The sequence below is a fragment of the Trachurus japonicus genome, chromosome 11, assembly GCF_045865225.1.
Source record: "Trachurus japonicus isolate A0001 chromosome 11, Traja_1.0".
Classification (NCBI taxonomy): domain Eukaryota; kingdom Metazoa; phylum Chordata; class Actinopteri; order Carangiformes; family Carangidae; genus Trachurus; species Trachurus japonicus.
The window spans coordinates 13,440,523-13,457,716 of NC_140917.1; the positions used below are offsets into that span (position 1 = coordinate 13,440,523).

At 42.4% G+C, this 17,194-nt stretch overlaps 2 protein-coding genes and 2 non-coding genes across 6 annotated transcripts in view; 2 read left to right on the top strand and 2 right to left on the bottom strand.

The window, feature by feature from the left end:
• Nucleotides 1–484: 484 nt before the first annotated feature.
• Nucleotides 485–12,536, top strand: ppp1r10 (protein phosphatase 1, regulatory subunit 10). 3 transcript variants are annotated; one of them, XM_085791101.1, is made up of 18 exons: nucleotides 485–784; nucleotides 4,508–4,617; nucleotides 4,733–4,819; nucleotides 5,465–5,600; nucleotides 5,689–5,740; nucleotides 5,831–5,920; nucleotides 6,384–6,512; nucleotides 6,638–6,743; nucleotides 6,843–6,946; nucleotides 7,054–7,181; nucleotides 7,630–7,789; nucleotides 7,883–8,026; nucleotides 8,123–8,369; nucleotides 8,465–8,540; nucleotides 9,089–9,322; nucleotides 9,407–9,530; nucleotides 10,167–10,544; nucleotides 11,263–12,536. In XM_085791101.1, the coding sequence occupies exons 2-18, from the start codon at nucleotides 4,508–4,510 to the stop codon at nucleotides 11,421–11,423; spliced, it is 2,466 nt and encodes an 821-aa protein (XP_085647227.1). In that variant the 5' UTR covers nucleotides 485–784; the 3' UTR covers nucleotides 11,424–12,536. The 3 variants fall into 3 exon arrangements, with proteins under 3 accessions (XP_085647227.1, XP_085647228.1, XP_085647229.1); XM_085791102.1 differs by having other exon boundaries at nucleotides 630–784; nucleotides 4,518–4,617; XM_085791103.1 differs by lacking the exon at nucleotides 485–784 and having other exon boundaries at nucleotides 4,511–4,617.
• Nucleotides 12,537–13,487: 951 nt separating this feature from the next.
• trnaf-gaa (transfer RNA phenylalanine (anticodon GAA)) lies at nucleotides 13,488–13,560 on the bottom strand. The gene has a single exon. It is a non-coding gene; the product is annotated as a tRNA-Phe (tRNA).
• Nucleotides 13,561–14,330: 770 nt separating this feature from the next.
• On the bottom strand, nucleotides 14,331–14,403 carry trnaf-gaa (transfer RNA phenylalanine (anticodon GAA)). The gene has a single exon. It is a non-coding gene; the product is annotated as a tRNA-Phe (tRNA).
• Nucleotides 14,404–16,737: 2,334 nt separating this feature from the next.
• ssr2 (signal sequence receptor, beta) overlaps nucleotides 16,738–17,194 on the top strand; it is a 61,478-nt gene continuing 61,021 nt past the window's right edge. Inside the window, exon 1 of the mRNA XM_085791118.1 lies at nucleotides 16,738–16,752. The gene's annotated coding sequence lies outside the window, so the exon portion shown is untranslated. The remainder of the gene's footprint in view (nucleotides 16,753–17,194) is intronic.

Genomic DNA, 17,194 nt, shown 5'->3' on the forward strand with positions numbered 1-17,194 from the left:
TCAGACGCCATTTTGAAGAAATATTAATGATCTAATTTATTGGTCAAAATTTTCCTGTAACCCAGGTTTCTCATCAAAATTCGTTGTTGTTCTTTGGTATCTTTCAGATAATGTCGAAAAATGCAGATTTAAGGGCGGATATAGGGAGAAATCCAAAATAATAGTTTCAGAAATGTGACATGCGCCATTATGTCCTTGTACGTGCATTGAAGGTCGCTTATTCGCCATTTTGTTTCACCGTAAACGGAGAAAAACGTAGCCAGTGACGTAAAAAACGTCACGCAGTATAAATACTGAAGTCCCTCCCTTCGAGCTCATTCCTGGATTTGGTCAGAGGTAAGTGAAGTCAGAAAGACAGCGAGCGTTATTTCAGCCGTTTTTATATGAAATTCCTTCTAAATGTATTCAGAAAACCAACAGAGGACATAGACTGAAGACGGACGCTTAACAGTCGAAGTTATAATGTTGTTTTTGTGTGTTTTGCAGGTATGAAATCGCTTTGCCGAAGACTGAACCGTCGAGGACTTTGAACAACTCTACTCAAAATCATATTTTTTTCTTCAAGTAATGGACATTTGATTTCTATTTTTGCCTCCAGTTTGTTTGTTCCTGAAGGAAAGGCTATAGCTTTTTAGCTACCACAGCCCCACCCATAAGAAGCCTCTTTCAGTTGATATTAAAACCATGAAGGTTGCCGACATAAACTTTATGAAATAAGAGATATAAGTGCATGAAAGGCACACAATAATATAACCCGAGACGCTGAGGATCTATAGTATCAATAGTAAGTTGATTTTGAAGTTGAATTGAATCGAAATTCATCAAATGAAAGTAGTCGTAGTAGATACAAAAAAATAGGGCTAGCTAGCGGTAGCTGGCTTAGCAGGCACCGCGAGTTAGCTTGAAGCAATTTGAAAATAGACAAGTGATAGTATGAGCTCACACAGGAAAGTGGACGGAGGCACAATGCTCCGTTTCTTTGTGTGTGAGACGGGATGGACGAATTGTATAAATGATAATAATAAAAAAAAAACTAAATATAGCCAGTAAATTCGCAAAAAATAATAATAACCATAAGCAATCTATTCATAAAGATTGCCGTGGGCATAGGTAGATCAGATCATGAAATCGGACTTTTTGCCTGTTTGCCAGATCCTGTTTTGTTGTTGTAGGGGCTGCTCCACGGAACAAACACCCCACCGCAATCTACACATAAAGATTGCATTAGTTTGATGGTGATGATGAGAAGGAGGATTGATTGTGGACATACTTTATGAAGCACTGTGTGTGGTGTTGATAATGTTGATAATTATAGCCCGCACCAACCCATGTTACTTAAAACTCGGCAATCTGTGGATAAAGATTGCAGGATCATGACGATGACTCAAGTGAAGCGAAGTATCAGTCGGGATTGTGACAAATATGGTGGTGGTTTGGACTTAGTTGTTGTCGTTTTGCCTTTTCTTTTTTCCTTCCGTCCTCGGGACAGCTCCAAGTGTGTTTTTTTTCCTCCTCGAAGCAACATTTGGGACTTGTTTTGTTTCGTTTTTGTGTTTTTTTTATTTTTATTTTATTTTTTTGTTACTTCTCAAAAGAAAAAAAAACGTAAATTTATGCAGAATAAGTACAGACTGGTGTCGATCGCATTTTGTCTGTCTGACTTGCCGTAGGCTCCGATAGTATCCATCCAGCGCTGGTCGTCTGATGTTTTTCCCCCATCTTTTGCTCTGAGAGCCATTGTTGTTCGTGTAGCGAGAGAGAGAGAGAAGAGTTTGTGCTTCCTTTTTTTTTTTTTTGCAGCCGCCGCCGCCGTCGAAGTGGTTAATAGAGGGAGGAGGGATCTGTTTAGCAGTCGGCCTCCTCCTCCTCCTCCATCGCCCTCCCCTCTCGCTCCCCTCCTCCCCCTTTTGTCGGGCAGCTTTAGCCGCAGGAGCAGCGAGGGCCTAGTAGTGTACTCAGCTCAGCTATGACAGATGTCAGGTTAAGCGCCAGCCTTTTATAGGGCCGCCTGATCTGCTCTTATATAAGCGTGGGCGTATTTTTTTTTTTTAATAGGCTACACTGTTATTTGTCTCTTTTTGATTAAATACGTTGGTGCCGTTTATTTGTAGTCGGATCCATTGTTGCGCAACGCGTTATCACAATAAGAGCAACGTTAGGCCTACTTACTTTTTTTTTTTTTGGTAGGAGGCTTGGTCATTGAGTAGTCAGGTTGTTGTTGTCTTTTATTTTTTATTTTTGTCATGATCTACTACTACCAGTGATACGTAATAATAACACCACACTGTGACTGTGCACAAATAATCTTCTTTCCCCCCCTTCTCCTCACTGAACCAGGAACCAGGGCATGTTTTATTTATTTAATACTGATTTTCTTTTTGTGTACATGTGTAACAACTGTGACATTTGCAGGAGTTGTGTTATTTGCAGTGTTGTGGAGGTCTGAGACTCTATATAAAACTTCTACTACAACAGTTATGCGGGTAAGACTTAACTGATTCCTCACATCATGACTTTTCCGGTGGATTGATTTCCACCAGCATTGAACGACTCTTGTACATGAATTGATAAATTGGCACAGAAGCTGTTTCATTATAAAGCTCATGAACAAGGATAAAAGAGTGCATGCGTATATGGTTAAACCAAACAGTTATACAATTAATCAATACCCTTTTGTTATCTCTATTTAAAACAACTGTAAAGTAATACTAAAGACCCTCATTAAGGCCAGATGACCTTCTGTTAAATAGATATTTGGGCTTTGAATTGACACCCAGCGATTTATTAACAGTCAGATCAATGTGTTACATTTTTCAGGTCAATATTATGTCATGTTGCACTAACAATTGTTCTTAATTAGTGTGATTTCTGTGTTGTGTAACCACACACAGTCAGTAGTGCCAGTGTGTGAACATGAACGAGCCTGTAGGGGGCAGCACGTGTCCTGGCTTTTACCCTGTGGCTGCCACAGCTGACAGTGATGTCATAAACACCACTGTGACCCAATGCAGAGATACCTTCAGTCTGATCATCACATGTACAGGACACAGATAGATTTATATATATATATATTTTTTTTTAACAAACTTAATTTTGAAGGTTTTCAAGCATTTCATACTTCATACAGTAACCAATCATGTTTTGATTTATACTTTGAGTTTGTACCATCCATACTTTCACCATGTACCATGTTAATGATAAGAGATCTTTAGAGGTTATTGACTTTTTGTTTTGTTTTTGTTTTTTAATCCCTTGTTTGAGTGAATATGAATGACAGTGATAGAAGTGTGCTATAATGTTGATTAGTAATAATCATTAATATATCTAGAATATAAGTAACATGCTGAAGAAATTCTCTCTTTTGCTGTGAAATACCCTTTGACCTTTGACCTTGTTTCAGATTTGGTACATAGATATAAAAACAAGTTAATACATAATGATTGTAAACAATAATACACAGTTAAAGAGAGTTTTTCCATTCTCCCTTCTCTTCTGTGATTAGGGAAATAACAAAATAAAGTTAAGAGATTTGGTAAATAAAACAAGTGAACTTATAGTGAATGTATTAACATTTTGTTGTTTTGTCAGTTTCATAAATATGCAAATTTTTGTTTTCTTTGTTTACATTACTGCTTCCTCCTTAATCATAGCCTGGAACAAACAGCGCTGCCTCACTCACACACACACACTCACACACACAAAAAAAATGAACATACTATCAGTCTACATGTCCTGTCCTGAGATGAGACAGTCTAGCACTGATGACTAAACTGCACTGTCCCTCCCTCCCTCCCTCGTCCCAGTCGCACCGGGTTCTAGTTGCCCCCATTAAAACAATCCACAAACATCTGAGCTATGAGGCAGCACTGAAGCCACCGTGGCTGTTCGACCGCCCCAGCAGCAGGCCGCCGCCGCCGCCGCCGCCGGGACAAAGCCGCTCGCTCGCTGCCTGTGGGTGAAGGAAGTTCAGTTCAGTCTAGATAGATGTTTTTCCCTCTTGGCTTAGTATCAAAAAATAGCGTCCTGGGTTGTGGGTCAGCGCGGTTTCCTGCTGCAGCATCCGTCTGCTGGTAGGATGATGTTGTGCGGCTCGGTGGGTCTGAAGAGACCTTGTTGGCCTGCTCTGGTGTTGATGTCCTGGTTCTGGTGTTGATGTTGGTGTGTCGGGTTTTGGTGGATGTTTTCACAGTGAGATCTGGATGTTGAGTTGTTGGCCTCATGCACTTTTAAGATTTTGCTGTTGCTGTTGTGAGTTTGATATGAAACAACTGTTGAACCCCGAGGGGATTTTTATCGGTTTGAGTCTGGACCGTGGAGCTCCCTTTTTTTTTTTCTATCTGGCAAAAAGGCAAAAAGTCCTCAACAAAAAGCCCTTTGATATATATTTGATCATCAAAAGAAAGAAAGAAGTTTTTATCTGTAACATGCCAGAACATCTCATACACTTGTCTCCTGTTTGTCTTGTGTGTATTAATGTTTTTTCTTTAAATGTATTGTGTGTTTTCAGATGATGGCAGGCGGGCCGGTGGACCCCAGGGAGATACTGAAGGGTGTGGAGGCTCTGCTGGGGAAGGATGGAGAGCTGCGCAGCCTGGAGGGAGTCCCAAAAGTGTTTAGGTGAGGAACTGAATTGAGATGAACTATTGAACTCAACCACCCACTCATGACTTGTTCACTACATGATGTCTTAATAACCTCTGCTCTTTTTTTCTTTTCTTTTTCTTCAATGCAGCCTTATGAAAGCTTCTACCAAGATGGTCAGCAGGTGTATGTACCTGAACATCCTGCTGCAGACGAAATCCCATGACGTTCTTAACCGGTGAGTTCCTCCTCAACTTTGTATATTGATAGTTTGCAAGTGGTCTTTAGCAATATGAACACAGATTAAAGCACAAACACATTTGGAAGAACTTAGAAAACATCTGTGCTGCTGATTTTTCAGGTGATATATTGCTGCTTTGTTCATAACTAAAAAAAATAAAAAAAAATACATGGAACGATTAAATGCCAAAAAAAGTCCATACAAGTTTTAGTCCACAGTTTCACCTGTTGTTTTTTTGTTGTTAAAGTTCATTCAAAGAAAATGATACTAAAGACATTTCTAGTGTTTTGCGTTGTGTCTTTAAAACATATAAATATATAAATTAAGGTCAGCTTTAATTGAACTGAATTATAATCAGTTGTTTTCTTACCTTCCACTCTTTTAAAGACGTATCAGCATGTTGTACTGTGCTGCTGCTGCTGAAACAGTTTAGTAAATGTGAATTGAGCCATGAAGCCCAGAAACTAATTAATAAGTAGTAGGTGATTTTAAGTTCATGTGAACAAAGAAAGAGAAAGAAAACACAGCAGCTGCTCAGTTCTGATCATCTGAGTTCACATTACCAGGTTTTCATGTCTCTGTTGCTCTGTTGGTGTCGTCATTGAGCTTCATTAAAAATCCATTGTTCCTTCCTCTCATTAGGTTCATCAGAGTCGGCGGCTACAGGCTGCTCAACTCGTGGCTCACGTACTCCAAGACCACCAACAACTCCCCTCTGCTGCAGCTCATCCTGCTCACGCTGCAGAAGCTGCCTCTCAAAGTGGACCACCTCAAACAGGTACCGTCTGTTTAACCGACTCAAATCACCTCTGGGATGTTAAAACAGGGAAATTATTGCAATTAAACCTGCTTTTTTTCTTCCCCAGAACAACACAGCCAAGCTGGTGAAGCAGCTGAGCAAGAGCGCCGATACTGAAGGTCAGTTCACTTTTACAGAAACAAAACTACTTTGACTCAGTCTTGTTTGTGTGTGTGTGTGTATGACGCTGACCTGTTCTGTGTTTTCAGAGCTGAGGAAGTTGGCCTCTGTGCTCGTGGAAGGCTGGATGGCCACCATCCGCTCCCAGAGTGTTTCGGCCAGCAACAACTCTCCTGCTGGTAAGGACACATCATTTTGTTTTGTTTTTTTAATTGATTTTTGCAGTGAAAAACAAAGCACAAACATATAATAAATATACGCATAGAACAAGTACAACACAATGGCAGGCTTTGTTCAAAACAAAAGGGCTGGCAGAAATCAGGCTGACGAATCGGGTCTACAGGCTTTTATGCACCAAAAGTTCTCCATTAAGTTGACACAAAATACCTCCGTGAAGTCCACAAGGTCACCGGCCAAAAAAGAAAATGACCCAGAGTAAAATATTTCAGTATTGTATCTCAAGGAAAATGTTAACCTTTCCATGTTGTAAATTTCTTCAACTGTTCCTATCCAGTCTGAAATTGTTGGACACTCCTTGCTCAGCCATTTCCCGGTTATTGCCTCATCATTTTACTTTTTAAATGTGTCTTTCTGTTTCTGGCAACTAGTTTGTAACACACTCTGTACTTTTCCCTCTTCCAGATAAGAAAAAGAAGAAGGAGGAGAGCAAGGTGCCGCTGCGGGAAGTGAAGGAGAAGATTGTAGAGGAGGAGAAGAAGAAGGAGAAGCCCAAAGCTCACGCACCAAGCCACGCTAAGATTCGTTCCATAGGTAAAAAAAAAAAAAACTCACATGTGAATCAGAAACATGTTTGTCTCTGAAATGTTGAATGAAAATGTCGTCCGTCACAAAAGACCTGTGTGAAATAATAACCGACATGCTTGGTGTTTTTGTAGGACTGGAGATGGATACCCCCAACCCTGCTCCACCCAAGAAGGCCCCCGCCGCCCCACAGCTGGGCGACAAGTACAACATCAAGCCCCCGGTCCTAAAGAGACCCAGGTACTGAAACAGCACCGTCTGGTGGTGTGTTGTTGCACTTCACTCACTGCTGCCCTCCAGTGGCCGATGGTAATAATAACATGTTTCTTTCCTCAACAGTTTGGGACCATTAGACGCTCCACCTCTGGAGAAAAAATACAAACCCCTGAACACCCCCTCCAACTCTGCCAAAGAGATCAAAGTCAAGATCATTCCAGCCCAACGTAAGTCCAGTCGCATCTCGTGTTGTTTTCCGTTTTTTTTTTTTTGAATGATTTAGTGATTTAGCAGCCTTGGTGTTGACATTTGTCTCTCGTCCTCCCCCTCGCAGCCATGGAGTGCACCGGGTTCCTAGACGCCCTGAACTCCGCTCCGGTCCCCGGGATCAAGATCAAAAAGAAGAAGTCCGGTCCTAACGCTCCAACAAGTGCCAAGGCTGTGTCCCCCACGTCCAACAAGGTACCGACCGAACTCATTCATTCAGCCCCAGCAGTTTTTAAACTTATGTATTTATTATTTAAAATGTTTTCACCAACTCCTCAATATAGATTGTTAAGATACTTTATTAATCCATAAAGGAAATTGTAGTGTCACAGCAGCAGCATCTCTAACAGACATACACAAAAGAAAACAACAACCATTAAATAAAACAGATTTAAATAATTAAAAACTCTAATTGGGATACAAACATATAATTGCACACTACTGATCATTAAAAAGTCTTACAAAAAGTGTCTGTCTTGCATTTTAAATCTGTTAAATTTGCCCCAAGCATCGTGTTCTGCTCCGGCTGTGACATAATATCCTGTCAGCTTGATAACATCTTTGCCTTCTGCTCATCAAATAAACTTTAAATGTTGTCGAACCAGTTGTCTCACTCTGTTGTTTTCTCTTCTTCCGTTCACAGCCGAGTCCGTTCGACAGCAAACCCTCCGTGTATTCGTCGTCTTCGGCCAAACCGTCGTCTCCAGAAACCGCTGCCTCCGCCACTCCGGCCGATGAGAACCAGGAGCCGGAGCAGCCCGGCACCCCGGTTCCCTCCGAGGATCCTGAGGCCGCCGACAACGGTGAGCTCTAGAGTTCAAAGAGCTTCTTAAACTAAACACCACACCGCCTCCTGTCCACACGGGTTTTAACGTTTGTCTTTTCATGGTCCGCAGGCGAGAAGCCGAACGCTCTGGCAGAACCACGAGGAGACGAAGAAACCCTGACGAAGAAGGGCAAGAAGAAGAAGACGGTCCACTGGGCCGAGGAGGAGCAGCTCAAACACTACTTCTACTTTGACCTGGACGAGACGGAGCGAGGTAAGACTCATGTTCTGAATAAACCGGCTGTAAATCGTATGAAGACGTTTGAATTACGGCACTAAAGTTTTTTTTTTTATCGCCCTCAATTCACAGTCAACGTCAACAAGATCAAGGACTTTGGCGAGGCAGCTAAACGAGAACTGATGATGGACAGGCAGACGTTCGAGATGGCCCGGCGGCTTTCCCACGACACCATGGAGGAGAGGGTTCCCTTTACGCCGCCGAGGCCTCTGACGCTGGCCGGCAGCCTGGTGATCCCCGGAGCCAACAGCACGGAGAAACTCACCCAGAGGGATCGTGAGATGGGAATCCTGCAGGAGATCTTCCTCAGCAAAGAGAGGTACGGTGTCAAAACTGTGATGTTTGTCGGATAATCTGATGTGACGTTGTCCCGCGATGTGTGTTTAACATCTCGTGTCTTTTTCTCATCACCAGTGTTCCTGACAGTCCGCATGAACCAGACCCAGAGCCTTACGAACCCATGCCTCCTCGTCTCATCCCCCTCGATGAGGTTAGTACAGACACACACACTGTAACACATGTTCTCAGTGCCCTTCCTCTTATTAAAGGGTGGTCAAATGCACCTATCGCCACAATCCCTATAGTCATAGCAGTAGGTTCATTACCTTTAATTATCGGTGCATGTTGTTTTGAGATCAGCGGGGCAGAGACGTGAGCTGCTCAGCGAACACAATGGAGGTGAATGGTACAGGTCCCCTGTCCCTCATCTAACTCATCAAATACACAATTAGACAACTCTAAAACGCTCTGGTGGACAAGTTGTGACCTGCACATTTACCACGCTGTGAGATAATAATGTAACATTACAAGACAGAGTTGTTTTTGAGGCAAAGGAGTATTTGAGCAGCTCGTGTCTCTGCCCCGCTGATCTAAAAACAACATGCATCGATAATCAAAGGTAATGAACCTACTGCTATGACTATAGGTATTACGGTGAGAGGAGAATTTGACCAAAATGTTGAACTACCCCTTTAAACACTGTGTATGCCCGTGTGTACCGGCCCGCCTGCTAACTGTGACTCCCTCCTCCCGCCGCAGGACTCCTCCATGACGGACGAAAGCTACGCGGAGCCCATGGACACCAGCGCTGCGCCGGGCTTGGCCCTGGCGGCGAACGAGTCCTCCAAACTGCCGCCGGTCCTCGCCAACCTCATGGGCAACCTGAGCACCAGCAACCTGAGCACCAGCTCCCGCAGCCCGCAAGCCACCAACACGGTCACCAACCCCGTGGCTCCTTCCGTCAACGTGCAGGAGCTGCTCTCATCCATCATGGTAAATATTCAGCTGAAGGTTTTCTGTTGCTGGTTTCAGTCCGTAGTCGTGATGTGTAGCTGATAAACGTCTGTCCGTCCTCAGGGCGCTTCTGGGAACCAGTCGACCGAGGACTTGATCAAGCAGCCGGACTTCTCCGACAAGATCAAGCAGCTGCTGGGCTCGCTGCAGCAGACCCAGAACCAGAACCAGGGAGGACCTCCACCAGGTAAGCTGATGAAGTCAACGACGTCCACCTGGCCTTGTCCTTGTGGTCCACTTTGTTTAGATATTTTCAAGAGCAAAGTTATAGTTACCAACTGACAAGACACAAGACAAAAAAAACAACAAAAAAAAAAGACAAAATCCAGAAGGTGGTAAAGAAAAAACAAAATGAACCCTTTATACAATAGAAAGTGGAAACATAAATAAAAATAATAATAATAATAATAATATTATTATTAATTATAAATAATAATAAATAAAATACATTATGCAATATTGGGAGATACAGAGAGAGACAAAGGGCATCACTGCTCATAGATCACGCCAGGTTAAGCTCCAATACAGAGAATTTAGTCAATCTGGTGTTCTGGGAGATTTTCCATATAAATAAAAAATGATTGCCGTATTATGTAAAAAGTTTTACTTCTCTTCTGAATCCAATAAGTTGTTTTCTCTGGGGGCACACAGCTATTGATTTCACCAAGCCACAATTTTAATTAATACTGATTTCCACTTTAGCGCGATACATTTCTTAGCAGTTGTCAAAAAGATTTCTGTGAGTTTCTTTGCATAGATAGATAGATAGATATCTGTCTTGTGTCCACGTTGTTTTAAACGTCTTCCTCTCTCTTCTCTCCAGTCAACCAGGGTTTACTGGGCCACGGACCAGGCATGAACAACATGAACAACATGAACAACATGAACATGCACATGCAGATGCCCATGAACGGCGGCTACCCGCCCAACAACCCGCCCGGCGGCCCCCGCTTCAACCACCCCCCGCCCCCGCACAACCACGGACCGCCCTTCAACGGCGGCGGAGGCCCGCGCATGATGGGGCCGCCGCCGGGCCAGGGCCGAGGGGACGGCAACTACTGGGGAGACGACTCCATGAGAGGAGGCCCCCACCGAGGGGGACACTTCCACAGAGGAGGCCGGGGCAGAGGAGGGGGAGACGGGCCGGGCTTCAGGGGCCGAGGACGAGGAGGACCCAGAGGAGGACACAACAACATGAACGGTACGAGACACTCGCAGGATATAGGATCAGGATATAATTTACTGTCCCAAAGGGCAACGGTGCTACATCAGCTGCTTTTCATAATAAGTAACACACATGACAGTTTAAAGTAACAGGAGACAAACAAGGTGTAAACATTATACGTGGAGAGGATGGAGTATAACAAGGACTTATATTGCACTGAGAGTTAGGAAAACAAGTGATAAGTGCATAGAAAAAGGGTAAAATACTATAACCAGCGACTGTGTAAAAGTAACATATCATTAAAACAAGTGGTTGGTAATAGAAATAAGATTAAAGGGATAGTTCAACATTTTGGCAAATTGGCCCATTGCCATAATCTCTATAGTTTTAGCAGTAGGTTCGCTACCTTTATTTGTCAGTGCAAGCTACAGTATTTTTATAACGGCAGAGCAGAGCCGCGAGCCTCCGTAGTGTAGCTCTGAGCAGCTTGCGGTTCTGCTCCGCTGTTCTAAAAATAGCTTGCACCGACAATTAAAGGTAACAAACCTACTGCTATAACTATAGAGATTATGATAATGAGCCAATTTGCCAAAATATTGAACTATCCCTTTAAAATACAACAAAATGCACATTAGAACTTAAAATTTAAGATTTCACATTTGAGCATGTCGTTTGTTCAGAAGGGCGATTGATACGGGGAGGTTTGTGTGTGCGGTGATTGTGACCCTGTTGTGTTTTTCCTCCCCTCTGACAGACATGTCCAAGAGGCCTGTGTGTCGACACTTCATGATGAAGGGAAGCTGCAGGTACGAGAGCAACTGTGCTTTCTATCACCCCGGTGTAAACGGACCACCACTGCCCCCCAACCACCCCGCCAACAACCAGCACAACCAGCACCCACAGCACGGACACTAGACGACTTTCGGACCCCCCCAACTGTGTTGAACTACTGACCTCTGAACGAGCCGTTCTCCGATCAAACCCCCCGCAGCGGGGTGTCGTCAAAGATCAGGACATTGTGACCGACAGACTGTATAGAGTCGTTCTGCAGGCGACGGCCTCACCGAGAGAGAACACAGAGGAGAAGTGACCTGACGGGATCACTGAGGGGACTGTGTTTTTTTTTGTTTTTTTTTTATTATTGTGATCATTTTAAATTGTGAGACTGAAACAAGCCACCGGCTCCTGACCACTATGTATCTGCTCTGTCACTCTCCAAACCACACACACACACACACGATTGGTCGACCAAGTGGAGGTCTCCTCCCCGTCCTCCTCCTCCTTCCACCAGACTGACTTTTCCTTCTTACTGTGGCTGACGTACTGTGTTCCTACATGTGGTGTTGCTTTTGTATTCCCTTAAGTTCAATTACCTCATCGGTCAGTTTGCCCAGAAGAGTTTTCTGTTTTTACATGAATCTTAAATGTGTGTGTGGGGGGAAGAAAAAAAAATGTAGGAAGCACTTTATGAAGATAAATTTAGCCACAGCTATTATTTAGGAGGCGTGGGACGAAGAGAAGAAGAACTGCGTGGTATTAAATTTCTAAAACTTTATTTCACCCAGGCCTGAGAAACATTTAGAAATTGACTCGGAGCCGAGCTGACGAGGAAAGCTGTTGCTTGTTTTCTTCTCTTGCAGCAGCGGTTGGTATTGAATGTGAAGAGACTGTACGTCGTCGTGTGTCGGCTTCACGCCCTGTGCGGCACAACAATCATGAGCATCGAACGTGTGCCATGGTGGTGCTGTGAGAAGAGCAGCGTCTCCCTGAGCCCCGAGCCGCTGCCCGCCTCTGTACCTCCACCCCAACCTACTGTCAGAGTCAGAGGAAAGATAATGAACTGTTCTGTGGTCAGTTATACTGAACGTTTTCTGTGAAAACGATGACCCTCGTGTCTCTTGTGGGACTGTAAGAATGTCATGTTTTTTTTTGTTGCTCTCCACCCTTTGTGTATTTTTTTTTTTTTGGATCGTATTTTCAGTTGAAATCTTTTGTACACAGTGTATTAAATAAATGCTCAAATATAAATGTTGCTGTGTGTGTGTGCGTGTGTTGAAGCTGGACAGCTGACAACAAGCAGTGTGGATTAAGTCAAAACGTCGTCAAAGAATAATTACAGAGGATTTGACACAACAAACGCAAACAACTATATAAAAAAAAAAAAATCACTAAAATCCATGCTTTCCTTTAAGTATTCACATATATAACCCCAATGTAAGAGCTGAGAGGTGCAAATAACTTAGCTTGAGTTTGTTTGAGTGAACTCCCAAGTTCAAAAACTTACTAAAACCAAAAAAATATAGAAAATTAGATGTGAAAAATGTTTTCATTATCTAAAATGAGAATTATATAAACAGAAACCAACTGTAACTGTGTTGTGTGATTATCAAACTAAAATAAACCAAAGTTTAAGAACAAAAATGAATGGGTTTGATCTCTGTCTATTTATTTCATATGGATGTCTGATATTTTGGCTGCTATTCAGATGGAGAAGTATCTCACATCTGAATGGCTCCCAGTGTACAATCATGTGTACGTATAATATATAGGCCTACGTATATACAGTATGTGTATGTGTGTTATGTTTAAGGTTGAATATATTTTTTTTGTCTATTTTGTTTGTTTAGGTGCATTTTCATGTTTGTCATCTTAGACTCACTCACATACATATCTGTAAATTCACATAACGGATTGAACCGGGGACTTTATCATCTTCAGTCTAATGCTCTTCCAGCCGAGCTACTTCGGTATGAAAGCTAAGTACGGAGGCTTTGAAGTGCCATACATGGAAACCTTTTGGTAAAATGTTTAGCGAGCACATTAATCAGAGAGTGGATATTTACAAAGCACCTGGCTCTGCCTGGGGTTTAGAGGAAACACTAGTTAATGCTTCCCTTTGTTGTATCCACAGAACAGGGAGTACATAACAGATAGAGAACCATCACAGTGTTTGTCTTGTGAAAACACTACACAGTTATCTGCCGAAACCCGGGATCGAACCAGGGACCTTTAGATCTTCAGTCTAACGCTCTCCCAACTGAGCTATTTCGGCATGAAAGCTGTTATTATGGAGGCTTTGGAGTGCCAAACATTGACTTTCGTGCCTGCCCATTACTAGTAATTCTGGGTCCCCCCCAAAAAATACTGAAGTGGCCCCCCTATGTCTTAGAATTTTTTATATTCATTTCAGCCACACAGGCCCCAGCCTCCCCTGGAGTGCACTGAGGCCGTGTGGCCTTGGGCTCCGCAACGTGTGTTATTACACAGTCATAACACAGTAATTACACAGGAATTGCCTAAAACATGATTTCACATACTGGTAATGAAAAACTGATAATAATACAGGATGCTGTCTCTACACTACACATGCCACATTAGAAATAAGAAAAATAAAAGTTTCATGAGACATAGAGGAGAAAATTTACATTTTCAGGTAATTTTTTTAAGCAGTAGAGTTGGAGACTGGATAAATCACACTGTCACTTACTAAATCAATACAGGATGCTGTCTCTATTGTTACACTACATTTCCACGCCTGGTATGACATTAGAAATAAGAAAAACAAAAGTTTGATGAGACATAGAGGAGAAAATGGAATTTTTTAGGTGAGATTTTTTTAAGCAGAAGATATTTGAAGTGCCACACATGGAAACCTTTTGGTAAAATGTTCAGTGAGCACATTAATCAGAGAGTGGATATTATAGGAAACAGTAGTTCATGCTTCCCCCACTGGAGTCTCTGTTGTATCCACACAGAACAGGGAGTTCATAACAGACAGAGACCATCACAGTATTTGTCTTATGAAAACACTACACTGTTATCTGCCGAAACCCGGGATCGAACCAGGGACCTTTAGATCTTCAGTCTAACGCTCTCCCAACTGAGCTATTTCGGCATGAAAACTGTCTGTATGGAGGCTCTGGAGTGCCAAACATAGAATTTCTTTCCTGTCCATGGCTCATAATTCAGCCTCCCTTGGAGTGCACTGAGGCTGTGTGGCCTTGGGCCCAGCTATGTGCGTTATTACACAGTCATTACACAGTAATTACACAGGAATTGCCTAAAACATGATTTCACATTAAGAAAAAACTAATAATAATACTGGGTCGACCTGTTTTTAAAAACAAATCACACTGTCACTTACTAAATCAATACAGGATGCTGTCTCTATTGCTACACTACATTTCCACGCCTGGTATGATATTAGAAATATGAAAAACAGAAGTTTCATGAGACATAGAGGAGAAAATGGAAATTTTTAGGTGCGATTTTTTTAAGCAGAAGAGTTAGAGTCTGGATGAAGCACTTGGCTCTGCCTGATAGTCTTTGTTGTATCCACAGAACAAGGACTAACATTACCTGTAACAGGTTATCATAACCTGTGATAACCTGTGATCTAACCATCAGGATATTATCCTGTGGAAACACTTCACTGTTCTCTGCCGAAACCCGGGATCGAACCAGGGACCTTTAGACCTTCAGTCTAACGCTCTCCCAACTGAGCTATTTCGGCACATAAGCTGCTCACAATGAGGCTCTGGAGTGGGAAACATAGAAACGTTCAGGTACATTATAACAGAGAGTGTACATTACTGTACAGTAAGTGCCTGGAAACTACTTAAGGCTGCTCATACGTCAGCGCTCATACGTCAGAAAAGTTGATGAAAGTGATTGAAGCACAATTCCTGCTGAACTACTGTGAGATTTACACGTTAGGTCATTATACACTGACTGGTGATGAAACACATTGTATCTCAACACAAGCTGGAAACTATTGTCTTATGAAAACTCTGCCAAAATCCAGAGCTGAAGCAGGGACGTGCTTAGGGAAAGGCTGTGGAATTAGTTAACACAATGTGTGTGTTGGTATTTTCCAGCTTTATCTTGACTGCTGCATTGTGCTTCACTTTTAGACCATGAAGTTACAGTACATCCTACTCTAGTAGTATGTATGTACGTATGTGTGTGTGTGTGTGTGTGTCAGATCCGTGTTATCAGGGCAGGGCTGAATGCAGCTGGTGAATGTGAAGTGTTAAAAGGAGCGGCCTTTAACCCTGCCCTTTAGTTCAAATATTGACCGTGGTGCTGTGACTAAACACAGTGACGGAGAGAGGGAGAAAGACATGCAGTGAAAGTTTGTATGGAGGGTTAAGGACACCTCAGCACTAAGCAGCTCCCACATCCTGGATACGAGGCAGCATCACCACACACTGCATCGAAATGTCATAGGAGGGCAACGAGACACAAGATTGATACATTACTGAGAAACAAAAGAGGAATAAAGCTGCATCATCAGGAGCCGATAACCTAATAAAATCCTACTAACTCACAGTTTTTATCAGTGGACAAAGACAAAGAGTTTAGTCGACTAAGAATGACGTTTCAGTCACATAATAGATGATGACGATGTCTGTCCACTGACCTCTTCATCAGGTGTTGGTTTGAAACATCACGGCCAAGATCAGAACATTTTACCTTATATGTGCCTCGGTCTGTTACTGTTACCCCTATGGTGTCCACAAGAAGGTTAACTATTGCAAACAGAAAGACTAAAGTTAAATGGATAGTTCAACCGTTCTAAAAATAGCTTGCACCGACAAATAAAGGTAACAAACCTACTGCTAAGACTGTAGGGATTAAGGCAATGGGCCAATTTGCCAAAATGTTGAACTATCCCTTTAACATAAAAGCACCTTGATGTTTAGCTCTGATACCATCACAAAGTCCACAGACGGCATCACAGTCGTTGTTTCCTGACTGGCAACACTAATTATAATAATAATAATGATAATAATGGATTACATTTATATAGCGCTTTTCTATTGTTACCCAATACCCAAAGCGCGTACAGCAACAGGGAGGGTCCAGCACCTGGCAGAGTGGTCTTCAACACCAAGGGGCTCAGAGTGCGGTGCATCCCGAGGAAACACAGCTAAAAATCTGAGCTGAAGTCACTACAAATAAAGGTGCATGAATATTAGTAGCCTAAAGTAATTAATAGAGCAACGTGTCAATTATAGTTACAGCTGTGGTGTTGAAATCAGTCTCTATTGTTTTTCGTATTATATTGTCTGTCTTTTTTGTAATGTCATTGGATATGGAAGGTGTGAATTAATGCTGACTCATCCCAACCTCCCTTTTTGACCTCCTTCCTTCGAGAAAGTCGTACATGATGTAGCTAAGCAACTGCCCTACAGGAGTGGCAGCAGTTTGTCTGTTGAACTGAACTGAACTGAACTGAACTGTACCGGCAGCAGCAGCCTGTATCTGTCTCTGTTTAAGTCCTTCTTCATCTGTAGGCTACATGTATAATGTAACACCCCTATACATACTATATTATAGCTGTGCTGTACATGTCCATCCTGACAACACTTTACAATTAGACACAATTTATTCATTACAAATTCACCTCAAAGTCCATTTCAGCAGCTGGTGAAAATTGCTCACCCAGCGTAAATGTGGACACTTCAAGAAGATTTTAAAGTTAATTCTTGATGCTGGAGACAGCAATTCTTTCTTTCTTTCTTTCTTTCTTTCTTTCTTTCTTTCTTTCTTTCTTTCTTTCTTCAAGTCACATGGTCCAGCTGCATGCTTCTTCATACCTGATCTCATGTATGTGACCAATAAAAGTCTTTGTGATTTTACAAAAGAGCAAGTGTGGCACAGTTTTTTTAAATTTTATTTTA